Raw genomic sequence first — 20846 nt, 5'->3', positions numbered from 1 at the left:
GTCCAAATAGTTTTCGATTGCCATTTCAAAAAGATTTAATAATTTTCTTTACAATACATAGAGTTAGCATTTGCATGAAGAATGGAAATTTGGCGAAGAATGTGCCAAACTTATTTCACGAGTTTTTCCTTTTTTTAGTTTTCGATAATGAGAATAAATTTAACTAATTAAACTAAAAGTTACCTTATATGTTACTAGTTATCTCTCTCTTTCTGTCAGTATGTATGGTGGATTAGACATATATGATAGAAAGTATCAAGCATTTATGAAAAAGATGAATAAATAAACAGCTACTAGAAGCTTATTTTGAGGCCTTGTTCTGCATATTTATATATAGTAAAACAAGATTTTGAAGATTCTTGTTTTTGTAGTCATTAATGACTAGAAATTTATGAATGAACTTGCATAATGAGTTATTAGTTGATTAGATAAATCTTATGCTTGCTAATTTTCGAGGAGCTGTAACTTTATTCATTAAAAATGGTGTCTATGCATATTAAAATGACAATGAATTACGTGAAGAAGGCATGACTCACTAATAATTTCTACATCGTAAACGGCATGAGATACGAGAGAAAAAAAAAGAAAACTTCGAAGTTAAAAGAATTATTTCTTTTTTGCGAAAAAAAAAACTTGAGCATACTTATGTAGAGAAAAGTATGAAAGAATGCGCAAGATATTATTTATGAACAATGCATGATTTTCCGAACAATAACTCCACAATACGCTAAATCGGTGAAAAATAACCTTCAGTATTCAAAAATAAACTGTTGTAACAACAGGGACAACTAATGCGGAATGTTTGCGGAAGGATAAAAGAAAAAAGAAAAAAGAAAAAAAATCTCATTTTGCCACGAGGCTTGAAATCTCAGTTTCAAGAACAACTAAAACCACAATTGTTTTATGCCTTTCTTTCAAACTATTATTGAACACAATTTATTTTTTATTACTAAATTAACGATACCCTTAAATTTATATTTGGTATATTCGTGCCCCATACTGTTTACGATATAAAAATAAATAAATAAATAAGAAAAAATGTAAAAAAAATTAAACAAATACACTTCTAATTTACACGCATTAAGTGTAAGTGTAGTTTCATCGCTTAGATCGTCATAGTCTCTTTGTTACACCAAGGAACTTTTTTATTATACTAAACTGTTGCCATTAGGAAAAAAATTGAGATAAGTATGAAATTGTGATGTGTTGTCTTTATGAATAAGTAGTCCAATGCCCAGATGGAATTATGGAAATACTCGACTAATTTTCTCTTTATAATAAGTATGAATTTAGGAAATGTATATAGGACAGAACTAACCGCCACCACTGGCCCTAGGGCAACTAAATATAATAGAATTATGATGAACACTTAATAATGTATTGAAAATTACTTTATTTCCTGCTCGTTTTTTTTTTTAAATATTTCTTCGTTTTAAAAATAAATCTTGCATCCATTAGTACTTTATTTACGTCACACTAGAGCTGCACAATGGGCTATTGGCGACGGTCTGGGAAAAGTTATTTTTTTTAAAGGTAGACACTGAATTCTCGTTCTTCACCTCGGAAGATGCCAGAAGTGTTGTATATTTAACGTTACCTAGTGGGCACCTGTGAACCTAAGTCACAGAGGCAAGCAGCATTACCCACTCCACGTTGCTACAGATACCCGTTTATAGAGTGGGCCACAATCACAGATCACACAACAGAGAACAACACACAGAGAGAAACACCCATGCCCTGAGCGGGATTCAAACCTGCAACCATTGTCTTTGTAATCAGGCCCACTAACCACTCTGATCGGACAGAATACGATGGTACGATACTCGGTTATTAATCCAGACAGAATACCATGTCTTGGGCACAGATCAGAGGATAACAACCTCACTAACTTGTTACCTTTCAACAAGCTAGGTGGAAATAGGAAAAGAGGAAGACCTCCACTCAGACGTTGAGGAAGATCTGAAAACATTAAAGGCGACTAGTTTGATTGACTCTGAAGGAAAAAAAAAACTAGTTGAGAACGGTCGTGGAGTGCTTTGGGCTGTAGTGTGAAGAAGAAGAGGAAAAACTACTGGGTTCAATTAGAATTTATTTTTTTCAAAGTTCATTCAAAAAAGGTGATACATAATAAAAGTAATAAAATGATGATTAATTAAAAGAGAGAAAATTGTGATCACTATATTGCCATCACTGGATACTAATTAGTCAAAATTTTCTTCTGTATAGACTTTTATAAACGTCACATCATGTTATAGGTTACAAAAGCTGCATTTATTAGTGCTATTGATGTGTGTCTTCTTGTCGACCAATGGTCTGAATTGGTTTTCAATTCCAGTTATTTTACGTTTTTCAAGACGTCGCAAAATTCGTTTCCTTCTTTATTCATATTTATAGTAAAACTGCTGGGCAAGATGCTAATTATGAATAAGTTAATCATAAAAAGAACGTAAAAATACTTTAAATTAATTCTATGTAAAAAGATCGAAAATATATGTTCGCATTAGTGAAAATCAAAAGAAAAAACTCTGAGAATCTCCAAATATTATAGTCCGATTTTTTTTAAAAAATTAATCTTGTTCTGCTGTTTCTTTAAACCTTCTTTATTCATATTTATAGTAAAACTGCTGGGCAAGATGGTAATTATGAATAAGTTAATCATAAAAAGAACGTAAAAATACTTTAAATTAATTTTATGTAAAAAGATCGAAAATATATGTTCGCATTAGTGAAAATCAAAAGAAAAAACTCTGAGAATCTCCAAATATTATAGTCCGATTTTTTTTTAAAAAATAATCTTGTTCTGCTGTTTCTTTAAACCTTCTTTATTCATATTTATAGTAAAACTGCTGGGCAAGATGGTAATTATGAATAAGTTAATCATAAAAAGAACGTAAAAATACTTTAAATTAATTTTATGTAAAAAGATCGAAAATATATGTTCGCATTAGTGAAAATCAAAAGAAAAAACTCTGAGAATCTCCAAAAATTACAGTCCGATTTTTTTTAAAAATTAATCTTGTTCTGCTGTTTCTTTAAAGTTTTTTTTAAATTTATTTTTTCATTCATGTTTCTGTTATTTCAATTTTTATGACTTCAAACTCTATATTTGCAGAGATGCCAACTTGCTCCGGACAGCAAATATATATTTTAAAGTGGTAGTTTACCGATTGTGATTCTTGGTTTAATAAATTCAATTTAGTAGATTTTTATCCACCAGTATTTCTAAATAATTCGTAGGCTTATAGAATTCACCACTTTATAGTACTCATGTTATGCTATACCTTTAAAAAGCAAGCAAAAATAGTCAAATATTTGCAAAATTTACTTTGTAGTTATTTACCGCTTTTTAAATTATTTTGGCGTGTCCGAAGCAGTTTGGCATCTCTGTATTTGTCATCATAATGCCGCAGTTGATCTAATCGATGAAGTTGCTCTGATCTAATCGAAAAGTGAGAGGACATGAAAATTCTAGAACCACACCTATTTTCCTAATGGGTAATAGTTTTTTTTTAATAATTTCTTAGATTCATCAGTCTATGTTTGAATGGCATCAAACAAGAGAGAGAATTACACTTTTATACAAATTAGTAATTTGACTTCAAACTAATGCTCAAGATATTTTTAACAACGTATAACAACAACATGAAATATTTACATATATAAAATGCAAGCATTACTTGAAAATAGCTTTCTGTTGGTGGGTACATATATACAGCATGTATCATTATAAACGTCCATATTATATGTTTTTGGAGTTCTTCAAAAAAATGTAGTAAGAAGTAGAAGAAAGACAATCTTATTAATTATTGCAAATTCTCTGTGCCACTGAGAAATAGATTAATTTTCAATCTCTTGTTGTTTCAAAGACATAAAAAATGAATAAAATAAAAATCCCTTTAAGAAAGGTTGTGTATATCTATAGAGCTCTAATACAAACAGAGCAAACTCATTAAAATAATGAAATTTTTTACCTTCCGTTTCCTCTTGTTATTTCAAGGGAAAAAAATCAATGTGGGACTTTTAAAATCAAAAATTTTAAAAATATGATGGCTAACTGTGCTACATATGGTTGTGCTGAAAAATTTGCTTAAAGGCAGACCTTATACATTTCATAGGTAAATTAATTTATCACTTTTTAGTATTACAATTGTCTTATTTACAATAAAAATAAACTTTCAGTATGTTTCTTTTTCTTCATTAAAATATCATATGAAACCCGATTATTTCATTTTATTCATTCTGAAATTCAAATTTATTCTTTTAAAACTATCTTACAGGCAAATATAAACGAATAAGAACACGACTCAATCATAAAGTAATGATTGTATAAAATTATTTATTATTACTATATTATTTTTTTCATTTCAATTTTATTGTGAAAATGTTAAAGGGAACATTGAGTTTCTTTCCTTCGTCGTTTATTTACGTCGCAAGTTTTTACTTTCTATAATGCTTTTAAAAGAATAAATTTAATATTTTTGTTAAATTTCAGCAGTTTTCTTGCTTTGAATCAATTTAATTAAAATATGTTTTTCATAACTGAATGTACTAAATTTTCTTGACTACATATTAAAAAAAGTTACTTAATAATAAAATTATTCCTATATTGCAATTAATGAAAAAAATACTAATTTATGAATGTAAATAAGAATAAAATTAATAAAGTTCTTTCCCATCCAAACAAGTATGTACGATAATATCTGATTACGTTTTCTATGAAATAAATTTTTAGTTTAGAAGTAAACTAAATTTGTTTTCAAAGCCTTCATCTTTTTCCTTTATATTATTTTTAACCAATAAAGAGATGAACTTGTTAATTTAATAGCATAAATTGCAATGATGTGACAAAGAAAACTCATGTTATCATACCTCTGAACAGCAAAGAATGTTCTCTAGAAAATGATCTCCGCTGTTCAGAGAGTTTTGATTTCAGAATATCTGATATTACGTACTGTTTTAAGCATAAATAGATCATTCTACAAAAAAACTTTCACATTCAAGTAACGGGAAATAAATTGAAAATTATAACGTGTTGTTTCTACAAGAGCACTTTTTATATATCGCATAAAAAATACTTCTTTTCTTTATCTACAGGTTTTTAATTGAAAACTATAATTACGACATAGTTACGGTAAAGTTAACAGATCATAGTTAACGTTATATTAAGGTATCCGTACACGTTGAAAAAGTGAATTTTAGCCAAAAATGACAAATTTTTTTTATTTTATATTACGAATCTCCGTTTATTCTAGTTTTCAAAACAGTTTAAATTTTAACTGTGCGTCAATTAGAACAAAAGTCATGATTAAAAGAATATAAGTCGATGACTAAAAAATGAAACCGGAAATAGCATTCCGAAACCGGAAGTGGGACAAAAACAGTTATATTTATCTTTATTTTGGGATAATTATCTTTCTTTGACTTAAATAATTATTATTTTAATGTTGCTAGAAATGAACCTCTCAATTTATCATTTATATTAGTAGCTTTAATGGCATTATTTGGAAATTTGTCCCTAAGGAGGAGTTCGTTGAATTGCAAACATTACAATTTGGTGTGTATTTGGCTGTTATTCAGTTTAATAAAGGTTTTCTGGGACTGAAAAGCATACTCGACATAGTTGGAGTCAGCCGTGGCAATAAAACTTTAAAAGGTTTTAGAGAACTTGATTTTGAGCGTGTGTATGAGTCTCAACGCCATTCATTAACTAATGTAAAAATTGTGAGAAAAAAATAGGGTTGCAAAAAAACAAAAAATTTGTAAAATTGAGAAAAAGGAAGGTATCACATACAAATCGGGAGAATTTTAGAAGTATTGAAGCATTTTTAAAATAGAAATGATATAATTTATACTTTAAATGCCTTTTTCTCAGAATTTAATTTCACGCAAAAATAGTAACTTTAAAATTCATTATTAAAAAAGTTGTTGATATATTTCAATAAAAATTTGTATGTGCATTATCTATAATGTTTTCTAGTGCTTGTGCTACAATTGATTAAAAATACTTAATAGTTTTTTATTATTGGCCTAAAATGTGAAATACGACGTAAAAAATTTGACAAAAATCTCATAAAAAGTTTTCAATTCTCTATAAAAAATTTAATTTTCCAAATATTTTTATGATTGCAGTCAAATCACTAGACAAAATTCAGCTCTTTATTTTGATAATAACACTTTTTTGATACAATAATTTTGGTGAAGTATATCCTTTCACATGTTTTATGAAAAAAACATCATTTTTTTCTTGTTATTTAGCTTTTAAAAACAAAATATAATATAAATGTCTAATTTCTCTTATTTAATATTAGTTTTTACATATAATAAATATAAAAACATAATTAAAGTGTTCTGAAACTTAATATTTTTAAAAAAATCCTCCGAACGTGTTCGGATACCTTAAGATAAATTTCAAATTGCATCTCAATTTTTTATTTCCTGTTTGCTAAACTGCAGAGATATCTAAACTAATTAATTTCTTTCTGTAAATACGATAACCATATTCTACCCAATCTAAATACAAAATATTACATAACGTCTAATCAAAATACAATAAAAATGTCCTATTTAAGGAATATATTTCCTATTTAGTGATCTATAATCATATAGATGCAATCATCATCCATTAATTTGTGGTCGGTTTGTTTGTGTGTTGGTAGTGTAGTGACAGTTACAGCAGCAGGAATATTCGAAGATGTCAAAGAATGTTCCAGCATCAGGAGATGATGGATTCCATGCTAACAGGGTATGGTGACAGTGTCTTGATTCGCATACACCATTCAGGTTGCCACGTCGTCCATAGGGATAGCCATAATTCCGACAAACGTCACTTGGAATGCTGAAAAGTTAAAAAAAATAGTACTGTAAATTAAGAACATAGAAATATAATATCATTTCTCCTATTTAATGAATGTTTAACTTGAGAAAAATCAGTTAGTAAGCAACATTATGGTAGTTCTTAGCAACGGCGAAGAGATACCTAGCAGCGGTGAGTCGATGGAAAAAAAACTCCAAACTTCAAACTCCAAACATATCCACTCTATTAATTAGGTACAAATCAACGGACTTGCCTAAGACAAAATACCTCTGAACAGTGAAGAGTGTTCTCTAGAACAACGGTTCCCAAAAGATGCTCAGCGGAAACCTACCTTGGGTTCAACGAAAGAATTACAAAACTACCAATTTTTATTTATTTATTTATTTAAAAAAAAAACATTCTTTTTTGGAATTGATTATTTAATTCCTGTCAGTAATTTTTATATTTTAAAAATATTCCTTCATATGAAACTTCATGGTTTACTCTAGGTCAACCTGAATTCATCTAACATTTAATTTTAAAGTGGGAATGGAGTAAACGTCCATAAAACGTCCTCACGCGGTGTAACGTCAAATATCGGTGACGATTTCGGTGATACGGTAATCGAATATTAAAAAATCACGCCGCAAACGCTATTCACTTCTACAATACTGTGACTTTTCCTCACATTGACGTTTTGCACCATTTTCAGAATAAACATAGACAACGATCGTTATTGATAGACTGAACTTGACCTAACGGTCATCTTTAACTGCTGCAAACTCACAAAAGTTATGAAAATATCACATTATTCACAAAAAAACGTCATTTCATATAGCGACGATTGCATTCTTTCAGCATTTGAAACTTCACGGTTTACTCTAATTTAACCTGAATTCTCTTTTATCTCCAAACATTAAATTTTAAACTATAAAAGACAGTGGCTTAATGTCTGTCAATAAGGCTTCCGCCAATAAGACAGAAATTTTATTGCCATAAGACTTGTGACAATCATAAGATTCTTCTGATAAGACAGAAGTCTTATTCAATAAGACTTCTGTCTAATCCCTATCTATATAGGTATAAGAGAGAATTTGCCATGAAGCGTCCTCCCAGCGGTTTAACGTCCTCTTAATGAGTCATTATTAAAGGATCTAAGATTGAGGAAGGAAGAATGGTAGTGAGCAAGTTACCATAATTACCTGCAAGATGCTTCTAAATAGCATTGTTCAAGATTAGGTGGATCTTGCACAATGTATCGCAATTCTCCCTTCACGTTGTACATCTGATAAGGAATTCTCAAGAGATACTGATTACCGTGACATCGATCAAATATCGGTGATGATTTCCTGTAATTTGAATGACAATAATAAAAAAGAAGAAGACATCTTAGAGAATTTTGAATTTAAAAAAAAGAGACTGTCCTAACCCTTTGACGCAGATGGGATACCGCCTCTCTTTTATATATTTCACTCCTGACGCTCTAATTACAAGCAAAAATATATTTTAATTCTAAAAATCAGTCTACTAGTTGCTAAATAAATATGTTATGTTGTATTTGTACTAAAATATAAAATTAAAAAGAAAAGTAGTTTGAAAAAAAATTTTTTTTTCTTTTATTCGAGCATTTATCAAAAAATGATTTGGTAAATTAACTAAATTTCAATGAAGAATGACTGTTTTTCTTGGATCTAAATAACTGCATATAAGTGCAAATTTGAAAAAAATATTGTTCGGAAGTGAGCCGTGTTTGAAGATTTTACCTGCAACGGAGAAAAAAACACCGGTGCTTCGTGTTGTATTTCATAACCATAATTATTAAAATGCTAAATGTAATATTTTGTATATATTTTGACTTAAAATAATAGAAAATATTGAAAAGGGGATGAAAAATATGCTTAAAAGAAATTCTGCTTTGAAGGGTTAATTCCCCACACTACATGTTTTTTAAGTTTTTATGTGGCTATGGGGTTGTTCAAATAACATACAAGTACCCCTCGTAGAAAAAGTCCCCCCCCCCCAGCACTGCAACACTCTTAGCAGATTATCACAGTATCTGCGAATTATTCGCAATATTAGATTTAAAAAAACAATTATCGAAAAAATTTTAATAATTAAAGCCGAGAACGAATGAAAATTAAAGAAAAGATGAAACGAAAAGAAAAGATTTTTCTATCTCAGTAAGGATTAGTTTTCCTTTTCTTTTAAATTTCATAGTGAAACGAGACAATGTTCATTTTTCTGGTTATTGTTTATTTGTCTGGTAAGTACCCGTGATGGTATGGTAACGACTTTTATTTGACGATATTTTAAATCGGCACAAAATCAGAGCATCGTAAATTACAATTCTGTTATTTTCTTCCTCTGAAATATAACGTTATTTCTCGTTAAAGTTTTCGTTCTCATTTCTTCGCGTAAGCCTCTGTTTTTTCTCCTTTTGGACAAAGCGAAAGATTGTATAAAATCCGATTTAAATTTAAGCAACATATAATGTATAACATTTTTATAATAAACATTATATATAACATATACATTATAGGTACATTAGATTAACATTTCTGTGTATAACATTATTATATTTATTATTAGAACACTGAATTAGTATGTTAAATATATGTTAGATTAAGCTTTCTTTTTTACAATAATAATCTGTAATGGATTAGAAGTTGCAGACAAATTTGAGTCTTTAAAGATATTAGTGACTTAGTAAATTCTACTATCCTAGATTACGCTAAATATACGTTAGATTAAGATTTATTTTTACAATAATAATCTCTAATGAACTGAAAGTTGCTGACGAATTTGAGCTTTTGAAGATCGTGCTGCAGATAAATTAAATATCTTAGTAAATTTCTTAGTAGTAACGTAGAGTGTGCTTTACGTTAGATTAAGCTTTATTTTTTACAATAATAATCTCTAACGGATTTGAAGTTACAGACAAATTTGAGTTTGTAAACGTCATGCTGCATTTCAATGAAAATTCTTTGTAATATATAAAAATTATTAAATTAGAATAAATATTTAAAAAAAATTAAGGAAGCAAAGGATTAACAACGCTGAAATTATTATGAATTATTAAAAAGAATTTTTACAATTTCGATATAGAAAATGAGACGGTTGATATAAAGGTCAAACAATAAGTCATTTTACATTATAATTATTACATCCGATACTCAGTGGCGAAGCTAACGGAAAATAAAATGGGACCCCAGGCGCCGTCTTAGATGGGGGCAAAATTCATGAAGAAAAAAAATTTACACTGTATTCATAATAAACTGTATAAATGATTAAAACAGTAAAATATTTTTCACTTTTAAAAATCGCCAGTTTAATTTGTTAATTAATATTTTTCAAATATTTATTCGATTTGCTCAAAACTTGAACTGGATGTCTGTTGTACCTAATATGCTAAGAGCATAGATTTCTTTTAAATTATTTTTTTTAACCTACTTGAATAAAAAATGCCTTTAGAAAAAACGTTTATCATACAATAAAAAGTAATATACGCAATCAAATACATATAAGTTACCTGAAATTAAATACGTAAGTGCAATTGAAACTACATTTGCAACATAGACACACTATTAAATCTTAAACCTTTCGATTGAATATGTTTATTCAGTTACGTTGTTCGAAAAAACATTTAAATCTTATTCAATATGAAATGTTATTTTATTTTGTAACCGGTGAACAGCCGATCCGATTCGGAGTTTACAACTACCAATGTTCAACTCAGTAATTTTGTAATTTTGAACCTAATTCAGAAGACAAAGGGACTTCTGGAACAAGTATTGGAAGAAACTTTCTTTCTTTGGAGAACTTTTTGATGGAACTAAACCGCATTTGCGTTACATAGAGAGAAAAACCATGAAAATCTCCCATGGTTAGCCTGCCTGAAAGGGGACTCTAACCCATGACCCGTCAACCATAAATGGATATTTTACGTTAGTACTGTAATTAGTTCGATCCTTGTGTTGAATTCTTATCGACCGGTCATAGCTGGGACTCGAACTCGACCCACCACATTGTGAGGCGAGTGCTCTATCCTCTGAGCCACCATGACTCTCTCTCTGTGAAATTTTTTAAAAAAAATGTCAAATGTGATAGATTTAAGTTTTTGCATTATCTTGAACGTGAAGTTATCTCTCGAAAATTCTCATTTAACGCCTTACATGCTATTGCAAGGCAGCCCCAAAACTGAGATTGTCCCTGGGTACTCAAAACCCCAGCTTTGCTTTTGCCAATACGCATTATACTATAAAGTTTAAATACACGAAATTTTTTTTTTAATTAACCATTCCGTTACTACCCTTTTAACGCATAAAAATAACTATAAACACATAAAAACGTTCTTTCTCAGATTCCGTGACAGCTGAAATTCTCTTTAACTAAGCAAGAGGTAATTATTTCTAAGAATGTGTGACAGTTTACCGTGCAATAACTGTTTCAAAGGGAGGAAAATCAATAAAGGACGTAGCATAACTGTGAGAGATCTTTTGTGTTTATCGCCAGCAACCCTGATTTCCCATGAATCCCACTGTGTCAAGAAGTTGGAGGAATACATTTTTGTTGCATTCCTTTGACCCATCCCCTAAATTTTACAACACAAACTTCTTACATGGAGGTATTGCAATAGCTGTTGACAATACAACTATCAAAAACGAAACCTACTTAGGATTTTATTTATTTACAATATCCTACTTCAGAAAATCTATTTTTTTCTAGTTTAAGTTCTGAAATAGAAAATATGGTTCGAATAAAATATAATTGATAAATAAATTGTGATATTTTATTATTTCATAGTGCATCTGGTATGAAAATATTTCTAGAAAAGTAATTTGGAGAAACTTCACAAAATGCAAAAATTTTACCTAATTATAATTATACAACTTAATTTGGGAATAATTGAAAATTTATCCTCATTAACAATTGAAAAAATTCAGGCAGTTGAGTAATGCTTAACTACTTCTATGAGTATCCATTATTATTTGCATATTTATTTATCATTGTGTTTTGTGTCATGTTATATGTTATGTATCATGCCTCATGTTATTAAATATTGTTTATTGCTTTACATGAAGAAAAGTAAAAGTGTTAATTTAAGGTAGAGTAAAACTGTCAGTTATATATATAAGGGTAATTTTATTCATAAAATTACCCGTATACAAAAATAAACTAAAATGTCAAAGGAAAAACATTTAATGTTCTACATAATTTTTTTGCACTGTATAATTCCCATTATTTAAAATTGAATTTTATTTTAAAAAGATTTTTGTTGTCTACTTATAATTTCGTTATAACTAAATCAATATAGTGAATAATAGATTTTTATAATTAACTACGTTAATTTTGGATTAATGCGACTTTAATTTAATCTGAGCTGATTAATATTTCCATTACATTTATGTAGAATATAAGAATTAAAATTTTTTATTTTAAATCATGTTTTGAATATTTATTAAAATACTATCACACAAATAATAACAATAATAATCACAATAATAACAATAAAACTACAATTACTTCAAAATAGGATTCTGTTATGTCATCCTTATTTGTGCGCTCTAAAATCGCAAACTTTACATACATACCCTATTTGGTCAATTTGGTAATGATTAGTTTTAGGAAAAAAAATCAGATAATTAAAATTACTGCACTCGAAAAATCTATTATGCATCAATCTCAGGGCATTTTTTTAAATGCAATAAGAAATGTATTCAGTTAGTTCCGTTTAAGTCCGTAATTTAAAAGATTCCATGCTGCCACGCCTACAATTCTATTATTTCAAAATTCTGCACACGTATAAGTAGTTTTTAAACTTATTTTTAAATCATATTTAATGCCTTTTCAAATTGCATTTTAAAACGCTGGAGCAGGTGTGCCTTATTTTTAAAAACAATAAATATAAGTAAAGGAGTGTTTGTTCTCGATTTCTTCAATTGGTTTACCATGCGATTTTTAACACATACTTTTCTTCTTTTTTTTTACTTAAATAGGTACAGCAATTATGATTCAAGGATATTTCGTAGAGCAATGAAATTTATTTATTTATTTATTTTTTAAATAAAAACTTCTTTTGAAACTTAACCGTTTAAAAATCTGAAATTAAAAATTTATTGCTTATTTTATAACAAAAAGAAAAGGAAATTTAAAAGAAAGAAGAAGGTGAGAGGACACTATACCCGTGGGAGAAACATTTAATGGCAATTTCTGTCTCATCTCCAGGGTCCGTGGAACCGGGGAGCACTCACATTTTCTAAATGAAAGGATACAACCTCTTCTAAGATTATATTTTTCCGTTAAATATCTGTGCAATTAAATTTACAATTTTAAAAAAAATTATTTTTTCGTTTCAATTTAAAAAATAAAATTCTGTTTCAAGCGAGCCTTAACATTTCCATTCTAAAAACATCTACCAAATTATCCTTTACTCATCCCCCCGCAGAGGAAGCATACGTCCTTATTGCTAACCGAAATTTTTGGTTTCAAATGTCACAACCATATATATATATATATATATATATATATATATATATATATATATATATATATATATATATATATATATATATATATATATATATATATACAGTCAAGCCTCGATATCTCGAACTTGAAGGGAGAGGAGAAAAAATTCGAGTTATCGAAAAGCGCATGTTATCGATGGTAGAATAAAGAAAAATGCTCTTTACATACCTTATTTACTATTCCATATTTATTCTAAAAATACTTTTTACACTTTCATTTAAAAAAAGATTCAATTATAGTTTGCTTTAGAGATGTGTAAGAATGTTTGTCTATAACACTTTCTAAGTGGACTATAGCTTTAATTTAAATGTCTCCTCTGACATATTCGGCTGCCTCTCAATGATCGGCCTTACAGTGTCCAATGTTGTTAGTAACATTGGGCGGTAAATCTTCGATTTCCTCATCCTCTTCTTCTGATAGTTCACAAGACGCTTTCGTTTGAGCGATGATATCATTGTCTTCCCACTGACCACATACTATTACTGCATCTTCTACGTTTACAAAGTCATGAAATTCCATGTCATCAAACTTCATGAGTTCGGTCAATCTGTCCCATTCATTTTCGGTGTAGTTTTCTGCAGAATTAACGATATTGATTGTTTGACTACTTTCGTGATCTCAAATGAATCCAGATTTCTTGAAGCCATTCATTATCGTAGAGGAAGACACATATCATTCTATGCCTTGTCAGCCATTCTTAATTTTTTTTTTTTGAATATTTTTTTAATTTCAGAAGAAAAAAAATCTACACTATTTATGGAGAAAAAAATTTCAAGTTATCGAGGGATTAGAAAAAAAAATTCGTGAAATCAAGTTTTTTTTTAACATTGAGTGTATAAGAAATTTGAAGGGAATTTTTTTTCCTTCGAGATATCGAAAATTTCGTGAAATCGAGGTTCCAGTTAGCGAGGTTCGACTGTATATATATATATATATATATATATATATATATATATATATATATATATATATATATATATATATATATATATATATATATATATATATATATATATATATATATATACTTCTGCACTTTCTTTAATACTTTTTTAAAAATTAATCATAGAACTGTAGCTGGAATATTACCAGTGATCACCTCAAAGCTGTTCATGACAGCAAAAACGAAGTTTATTTTCAAAATGACCAGACATGCAGAAATTGCAACATAAGTAGAGCCACAATAAATCCACAATAAATGAAGAACTGCAAAAATGTATTGCATACTTTCTGCAAGACATTGCATTTGAAAATCACGTCGTCTAAGATTACAATTCCAAAAATTTTTAAATTTATGAAGAATTTCCAAACATTTGTTTGAGGTAAAGGTTTGTTGATCATTGCAATTTTAAATGTTAGAGAAATAGTTTAAGTAAAGTTGGGTAAAGTTTGCTTTAGTTGGGTAAAGTTAATGCTAAAGTTATTCAGTAATGCATTAAGAATTATTTCGAAAATAAATACTCAATTATCGAAGAAATAAATTTCGATTTTCGATGGAAATTTTTAATGAATAAAAGAAGGTTCAAATTTTGAATTATCATGATCTGAAAATTCACAATCTGAGCCAAAATTTTATCTATAATACAGACTGTAGAGTCTAATTATTACTGAGTAAGATGAAATCTGATTCTAAAATGTACAAACAAGTACTACCAAGAGCTTTGAAAAGTCGGGTCACTTTTAAAGGGACAGAATTCACCGTGTAATTAAAATCGATTATAAATTAAAGATTTTCTTTTCATTAGTAGTATAAATTAAAAGCCGGAAAATAATTCGCTTCTTTATTCTTAGATGCGTCCTTGTAATAAGAGGAAAAATATGCTATTTTCAAAATGGTCTTTCTAATTAAAATTTAATATCCTAAGTGCTACTTAATAGCTTTTGATCGGTAATCTGTACATTTACTACCTATACTAATTGTTAACAAATGTATTGCATTCAGTTAAAATTTTTGTCGAAATTAATGGTTATTTTAAAATAATTGAAATTATAAAATAATGTTTTTTAGTGTTATTCTTAAAACTAATAAGTGGCAAAAATACTTAGAAAATAGTGTGGAAGTAAAGCGAAAGATTTAAAGCACAATGAATAATGATATTTAAGTTATTTAATGATATAATAAATGATTTAATGATATGATAAATGATTTAAGGATATGATAAAGGATTTAAAGATATGATAAATGATTTAGTGATATGATAAATGATTTAATGATATGATAAATGATTCAATGAATAATTTAAATGATTTAATGCACAACCAATAAAATCGGAATGATTTTTAAAAAAAAAGATTTTTAATGAATTTTTTTTGCTTTATTTGAAGGGATTCAGAACTTTTCAGGAAAACTTATAAATGTTTTTTATAAACTCCGTGAAACATAGAATTACCGTGAATTAAAGCTCCTCTCCTTTTACTTTTCTGAAAATTTTCATTAACTCATAAAATACGTTTCAATTTGTTTTAAAATTTATGACGTAAAAATTATTGAGGTGCTCTCTCTTTTATAGGAAGGATATTAATTAGCAGTATATTAAGCAATTTGATTTTTTCTACAGCTCTGCACTCACTTTATCGCCTACGTAAGTCGTAACTTTTCACTAACAAAGGAATAACCACTAAGTTAAGTCGAGTTTTTCTAGTCGAACACCCTCTCAGGGCTCAAAATTAGATGCATTAAAGCAAAGATGACGAACCCATTTCTAATCAAAAACACAATTAAAGTTTTCATCGAATAATCTTTCTTTAACGAACGAAATATATTTTATTTTTTTCATTGTCATTGATGATTTCAGTTAATATTGTTAACTGCTGTTCTCTTTCAACATCAGCTCAAATTGAGGTTCTACTATTATGAAAATAGTATTATGGTTTCCCAAATTGAGCAGAACAACAGATATTAAAGGCGTAAAGAATAAAAATGCCTGGTATGCTCCAATTATCCCATATAGTGAAACGAATTGTGTAAGGTACATTAGTGTACAAAATTAAGAGAGTATTGAGTTTTGGTTCATTATCTCTTGATAATTAATTTGGCACGGACATATATTGATAGAATACAAGTAAATATGCCTTTAACAGCTTTAAAAATTCACCCACATGTTCGTGCACTATACTCATCAGAATTGGAAGATATGAGACAGCAGTCACAGAATCAAACTAATGAATTGAAATTTTGCTGCGTATGACCCTCTCTTGCAGATATCTACATTTTTCAATATGATTTCATACAGGAAATAAGACAGTTTAGAAGTTCTTATACCCACACGCTCAGCAACCTGGTTTACTGGTCTTGGCTAATTTTTGGAGGGAGATAGAGTGATTTAGTTACCTTCCACTGTGACCCTGGCAAATTAATCCATCCTGCGAAAATGCTCACTTTCTAAAATTTCTATGGTGGACCAAATGAGTTTAATTTTGTCGTATTGTCTCTCATTAAAATAATGTCAAAACCTATTTAAGCACGAAATGAACATACAAGATGTCGAGGGGAGGTTTCATTGATTTCATAATTAATCTTTTTACTAATCTCATTGATCTCGGAAACAAAAGACGATTCTGGAATAAAACAATTTATTTTGAAAACTGTTTTAGTTTTATGTAGAAATTTTGGAATTTAATTAAAAAGTTTACCCACAGATGGCCCTACAAGCCATTGATAACTGGAACGATCAGATTTAAAATAAAAAACGAGAAAGTAGGATGTCGTACGAGATAATTAATTACCAGGTAATCCATTGAATACAGCCTGTTTCCTTCATTATTGGACTATCACAGATGTTTTAGATTTAAGTCCACCCGCTTTTTTATTCTTTACAAGAACACTGTGAAGTGCACAGCGGCATCTGTTGGTAACTTTCATAACTAAATTCTAAGTTTTCAGCATAAAATTTTTACAAGCTTCACAATAAACATACCGTTTGTTTTATTTCTCTATTGTTTTCTCTTACCGAGATTATTAATTTTAGAATCAGTAAGTCCTCCGCCGGACTTAACGGTTAGTAAGTCTCCACCTTATTCCTCAAACCACGAAAAGCGCCTATCTCAAAGGTCTATGGATGTGAGACCATTCAACAAGAATCCTGACAAGATAATCAAATTTCCGCTGTTTTAATTGGACGATTTCTCGGATTTTCGAAGACGAATAGAGGGTGACTGGGTTCAAATTAAAGCGCTGGATTACCCACATAAAGTAGCGTCACTCTTTTCCATGTGACCGTTGTGCCGCTGTCGATTTTGATTGGCTGTCGCCATCACATGAATCACTGTCGCCATTTTGTTGACTAATTTAAACGGTGAGGTATCATTGCACTCGATCTGTTATTTCTATTTTCGCTTTTAATTTTAGTTATTTGTTTCATATTTTTAAATTAATAATGACAAGTTGTTGCACATTTGGGTTTTCTAATAGGTCAACATTATATCAATTTTTTAGTATAAAAGATCAAATACAACTGCTATAGATTAAGAAGAAAAAGTTTTGAACTATTGGGAAAAAACTTTTTCTTTGAAGACTGATAATAATGACCATAATGATTTAAATCTCAAATCATATCACTCGTTGAACCTCATAATAATATCAACAGCAAAAAATCTGAAAACAGTTTAGAAAGAAAAGTTATAGCGGACTATGAAAGGAGAAATTAGAAAGTTTTAACTTATCGATTAGGTATAGTTCGTTCACCAGGAGTTGTCCCTTTGCTCCGCCCTCATCACGTGGTACCCTACGATACTATTTCGCTATTTTTGAGACAAGGATGTAAACAATCCTAAACAAGGTAACCATTTGGCGATCGTACGACAAAAATATTCATTTCGAATTCTTTATATGCATTAAAAATGTCATAAATTTGATAGTTCTCTCTTTTAAACGAATAGTCTGTCCTTTTAGAGACATTTTGCTGGGAAAACAGCAGTTTTTCAATTTAAAATAAATTTAATTAGCTAGAGTAACGAAAGGTATAATATCTGATGATAAACCGTAGTAAGTGACTGAAAAAGAATTCACAGTTTGCGTTTAGCGCGCATTAAGGGTTGTCTCAATTTCAATTGCAGAGACGTTTCTTCTCTTACTTCCACTCTGAAATGAACTCTTCGTCCGGGTAGGTGGAGCCAAGTGTCAACTCCTGGTGAACAAACTATATTACTTTCACTGAATAGAATAAAAATGAAACATATAATTTCAGAGAGAAAAAAAGAATTAAAATAATAAATATATAAGTTATCTTCAAGATATTTAAAATATTGATCAATAAGAAGTGGCGTGGGGCTTAAGAATAGAAACTCCGTATTTCTTCATTGAGAGTTGCGATTTAGTCTTAAAGTGCTTTCTGGAGATGGTTTTAATTTCGTTTTTAGGGACTTCTATACATTGTCAACAAATTTGTTCTGGGAAGTGAAAATATTCCTCGTATTGGTTGGCTAGCTACGCTTCCAGACTCTGAACCTACAGATCATAGGGTAAAAGGAGATTATAAATTTCCTTCAAAAGTTATCTAGGTCTAGGAAATAGAGCTGCTAAACACGTAGATTTTTTTTAAAGTTTTAAGTTAAATTGTAATACTTACATATCTGTAAGAGGGTGCCGTATCCCCTTATTAACACCAGAGTAAACAATTTCATAAAACGCATACTCCATTTGAAATGCGCGAGAAAAGTTTTCAGTGGATATGTATTTAACGCTGCTTGAAGAAAGTTAAAGGGAACTACTTTATAATTTACGGTCAAAAACAATTAATCTTCTTACAGCAGGGGCTCAAGCTTCTGGTTGTTTGTCTAAATTAAGTGGTAACTGTAATAAACTTAGCAACCCGGCACAGAGTCGTGGTGACTAAGGGGATAGAGCGTTCACCTTACAATGAGGTGAAAAGGGCTCGAATCCCAGCGATGGTTGGTTGATACGAATTCCGCACCCGGCTCGCACCGGCCACAGTGCTGACGTAAAATATCCACAGTGGTAGATGGATCATGGGTAAGAGTCTCCTAGCCATTGGGATAAGCGAGAGAGGTTTTGTCCTCTCCATGTAATGCAAATGCTAGTTAGTTCCATCAAAATGTCTTTTACGACGGAAAATTTCTCCCAATACTTGATCCAGGAGTTCTTCTGGATTGGGTTAAAAATGATAAGGTTAAGGAGTTGAACATTAGTAGTCGTTAACCCAAAAATAAATTGAGTCGGCTGTTCAACGACGGTTATAGAATGAAGAGAAATAACCTTTCAACTGTTGTAAAACACAAGCATGATCGTATGCAACACTCTTCGGGCTCAGAAAGTATGAAATAGAGGCGAAAAAACATAAAAAAGGGATTAATTAGGGGTGTGTCTTCCTTCTATGTAAGTGATTTTATATTGGAAGTAAAACATTTTATAAGTTCCTGTGGTGATTTTTGTATCACGCTTATCAACGTGTTCTACTGGCACGAGTTCCAATTGCCTTTCTAAGAGCTTTTTAGAGCTTCTAAGAGCTTTTTAGTTACACTAAGAGCTTTAGTTAGTTCTCTAAGAGCTTTTTAGTTACACTATGTATAGGGTTGTGACATACTATGCAGAGTAGCTTGAAAATGTTTGGCCAAATTTTTTTCAGGAGGTTAATATTATTAAATATTGTCCGTCTTTAAGATGTAAGTTCCAGTCGCATTCCAAAAAATGACTCAGGCATACTATGTAGAGTGATGCGAAAATCTTTGGCCAAAATTTACACGAGGTTAGTGTTATTAATTAATGTCAGTCATTTAGATGTGATAACTCCAGTCACATTCCGAAGAAACGACTCGGACATACTATGCAGAGTGATCCGAAAATGTTGGTCCGAAATTTACACGAGGTTAGTGTTGTTAATTAATGTCTGTCATTACGATGCGAGCTCCAGGCGCATTCCGAAAAACGACTCGGACATACTATGCAGAGTGATCCGAAAATGTTGATCCAAAATTTACACAAGGTTAGTGTTGTTAATTAATGTCTGTCATTACGATGCGAGCTCCAGACGCATTCCGAAAAACGACTCGGACATACTATGCAGAGTGATCCGAAAATGTTGATCCAAAATTTACACAAGGTTAGTGTTGTTAATTAATGTCTGTCATTACGATGCGAGCTCCAGACGCATTCCGAAAAACGACTCGGACATACTATGCAAAGTGATCCGAAAATGTTGATCCAAAATTTACACAAGGTTAGTGTTGTTAATTAATGTCTGTCATTACGATGCGAGCTCCAGGCGCATTCCGAAAAGCAACTCAGACATACTATGCAGTCTGATCCGAAAATGCTTGGCCGAAATTTTTAAGAGGTTTGAAAGGTCTAATACTCTCATTGCAACGTGTGTCCGGTAACGTGAAGAAACGTGACCTCTTGAGGCCCAAAAGGCAGAATCTTCTTAAAACTGCTGTTGTCCAAGCTTCTGGTCCTTCTGACTCAGCTAAAGCTGTTATTCAATTTAATAAACAATAAATGACAAAAAAGTGAAATTCAATTGTCCCTGTTACATACGAAAATGAATTTCTGATATGTGTAATTCTTGCA

The 20846-nt window shown here is 30.1% G+C and overlaps 1 protein-coding gene across 1 annotated transcript in view; it reads right to left on the bottom strand.

The window, feature by feature from the left end:
* Positions 1-2073: 2073 nt before the first annotated feature.
* Positions 2074-20846, bottom strand: part of LOC107448964 (uncharacterized) — a 31050-nt gene continuing 12277 nt past the window's right edge. The window contains exons 3-4 of the mRNA XM_087152264.1: positions 7996-8142; positions 2074-6835 (exon numbers count right to left, since the gene is read on the bottom strand). Coding sequence (XP_087008390.1) covers positions 6616-6835; positions 7996-8142 — 367 coding nt within the window. The 3' untranslated portion in view covers positions 2074-6615. The remainder of the gene's footprint in view (positions 6836-7995; positions 8143-20846) is intronic.

This window comes from Parasteatoda tepidariorum, chromosome 9, assembly GCF_982258835.1.
Source record: "Parasteatoda tepidariorum strain Cologne lab strain chromosome 9, Ptep-v5.0, whole genome shotgun sequence".
In the NCBI taxonomy this organism is placed as follows: Eukaryota; Metazoa; Arthropoda; class Arachnida; order Araneae; family Theridiidae; genus Parasteatoda; species Parasteatoda tepidariorum.
This window is presented reverse-complemented; position numbering and strand designations above follow the sequence as displayed.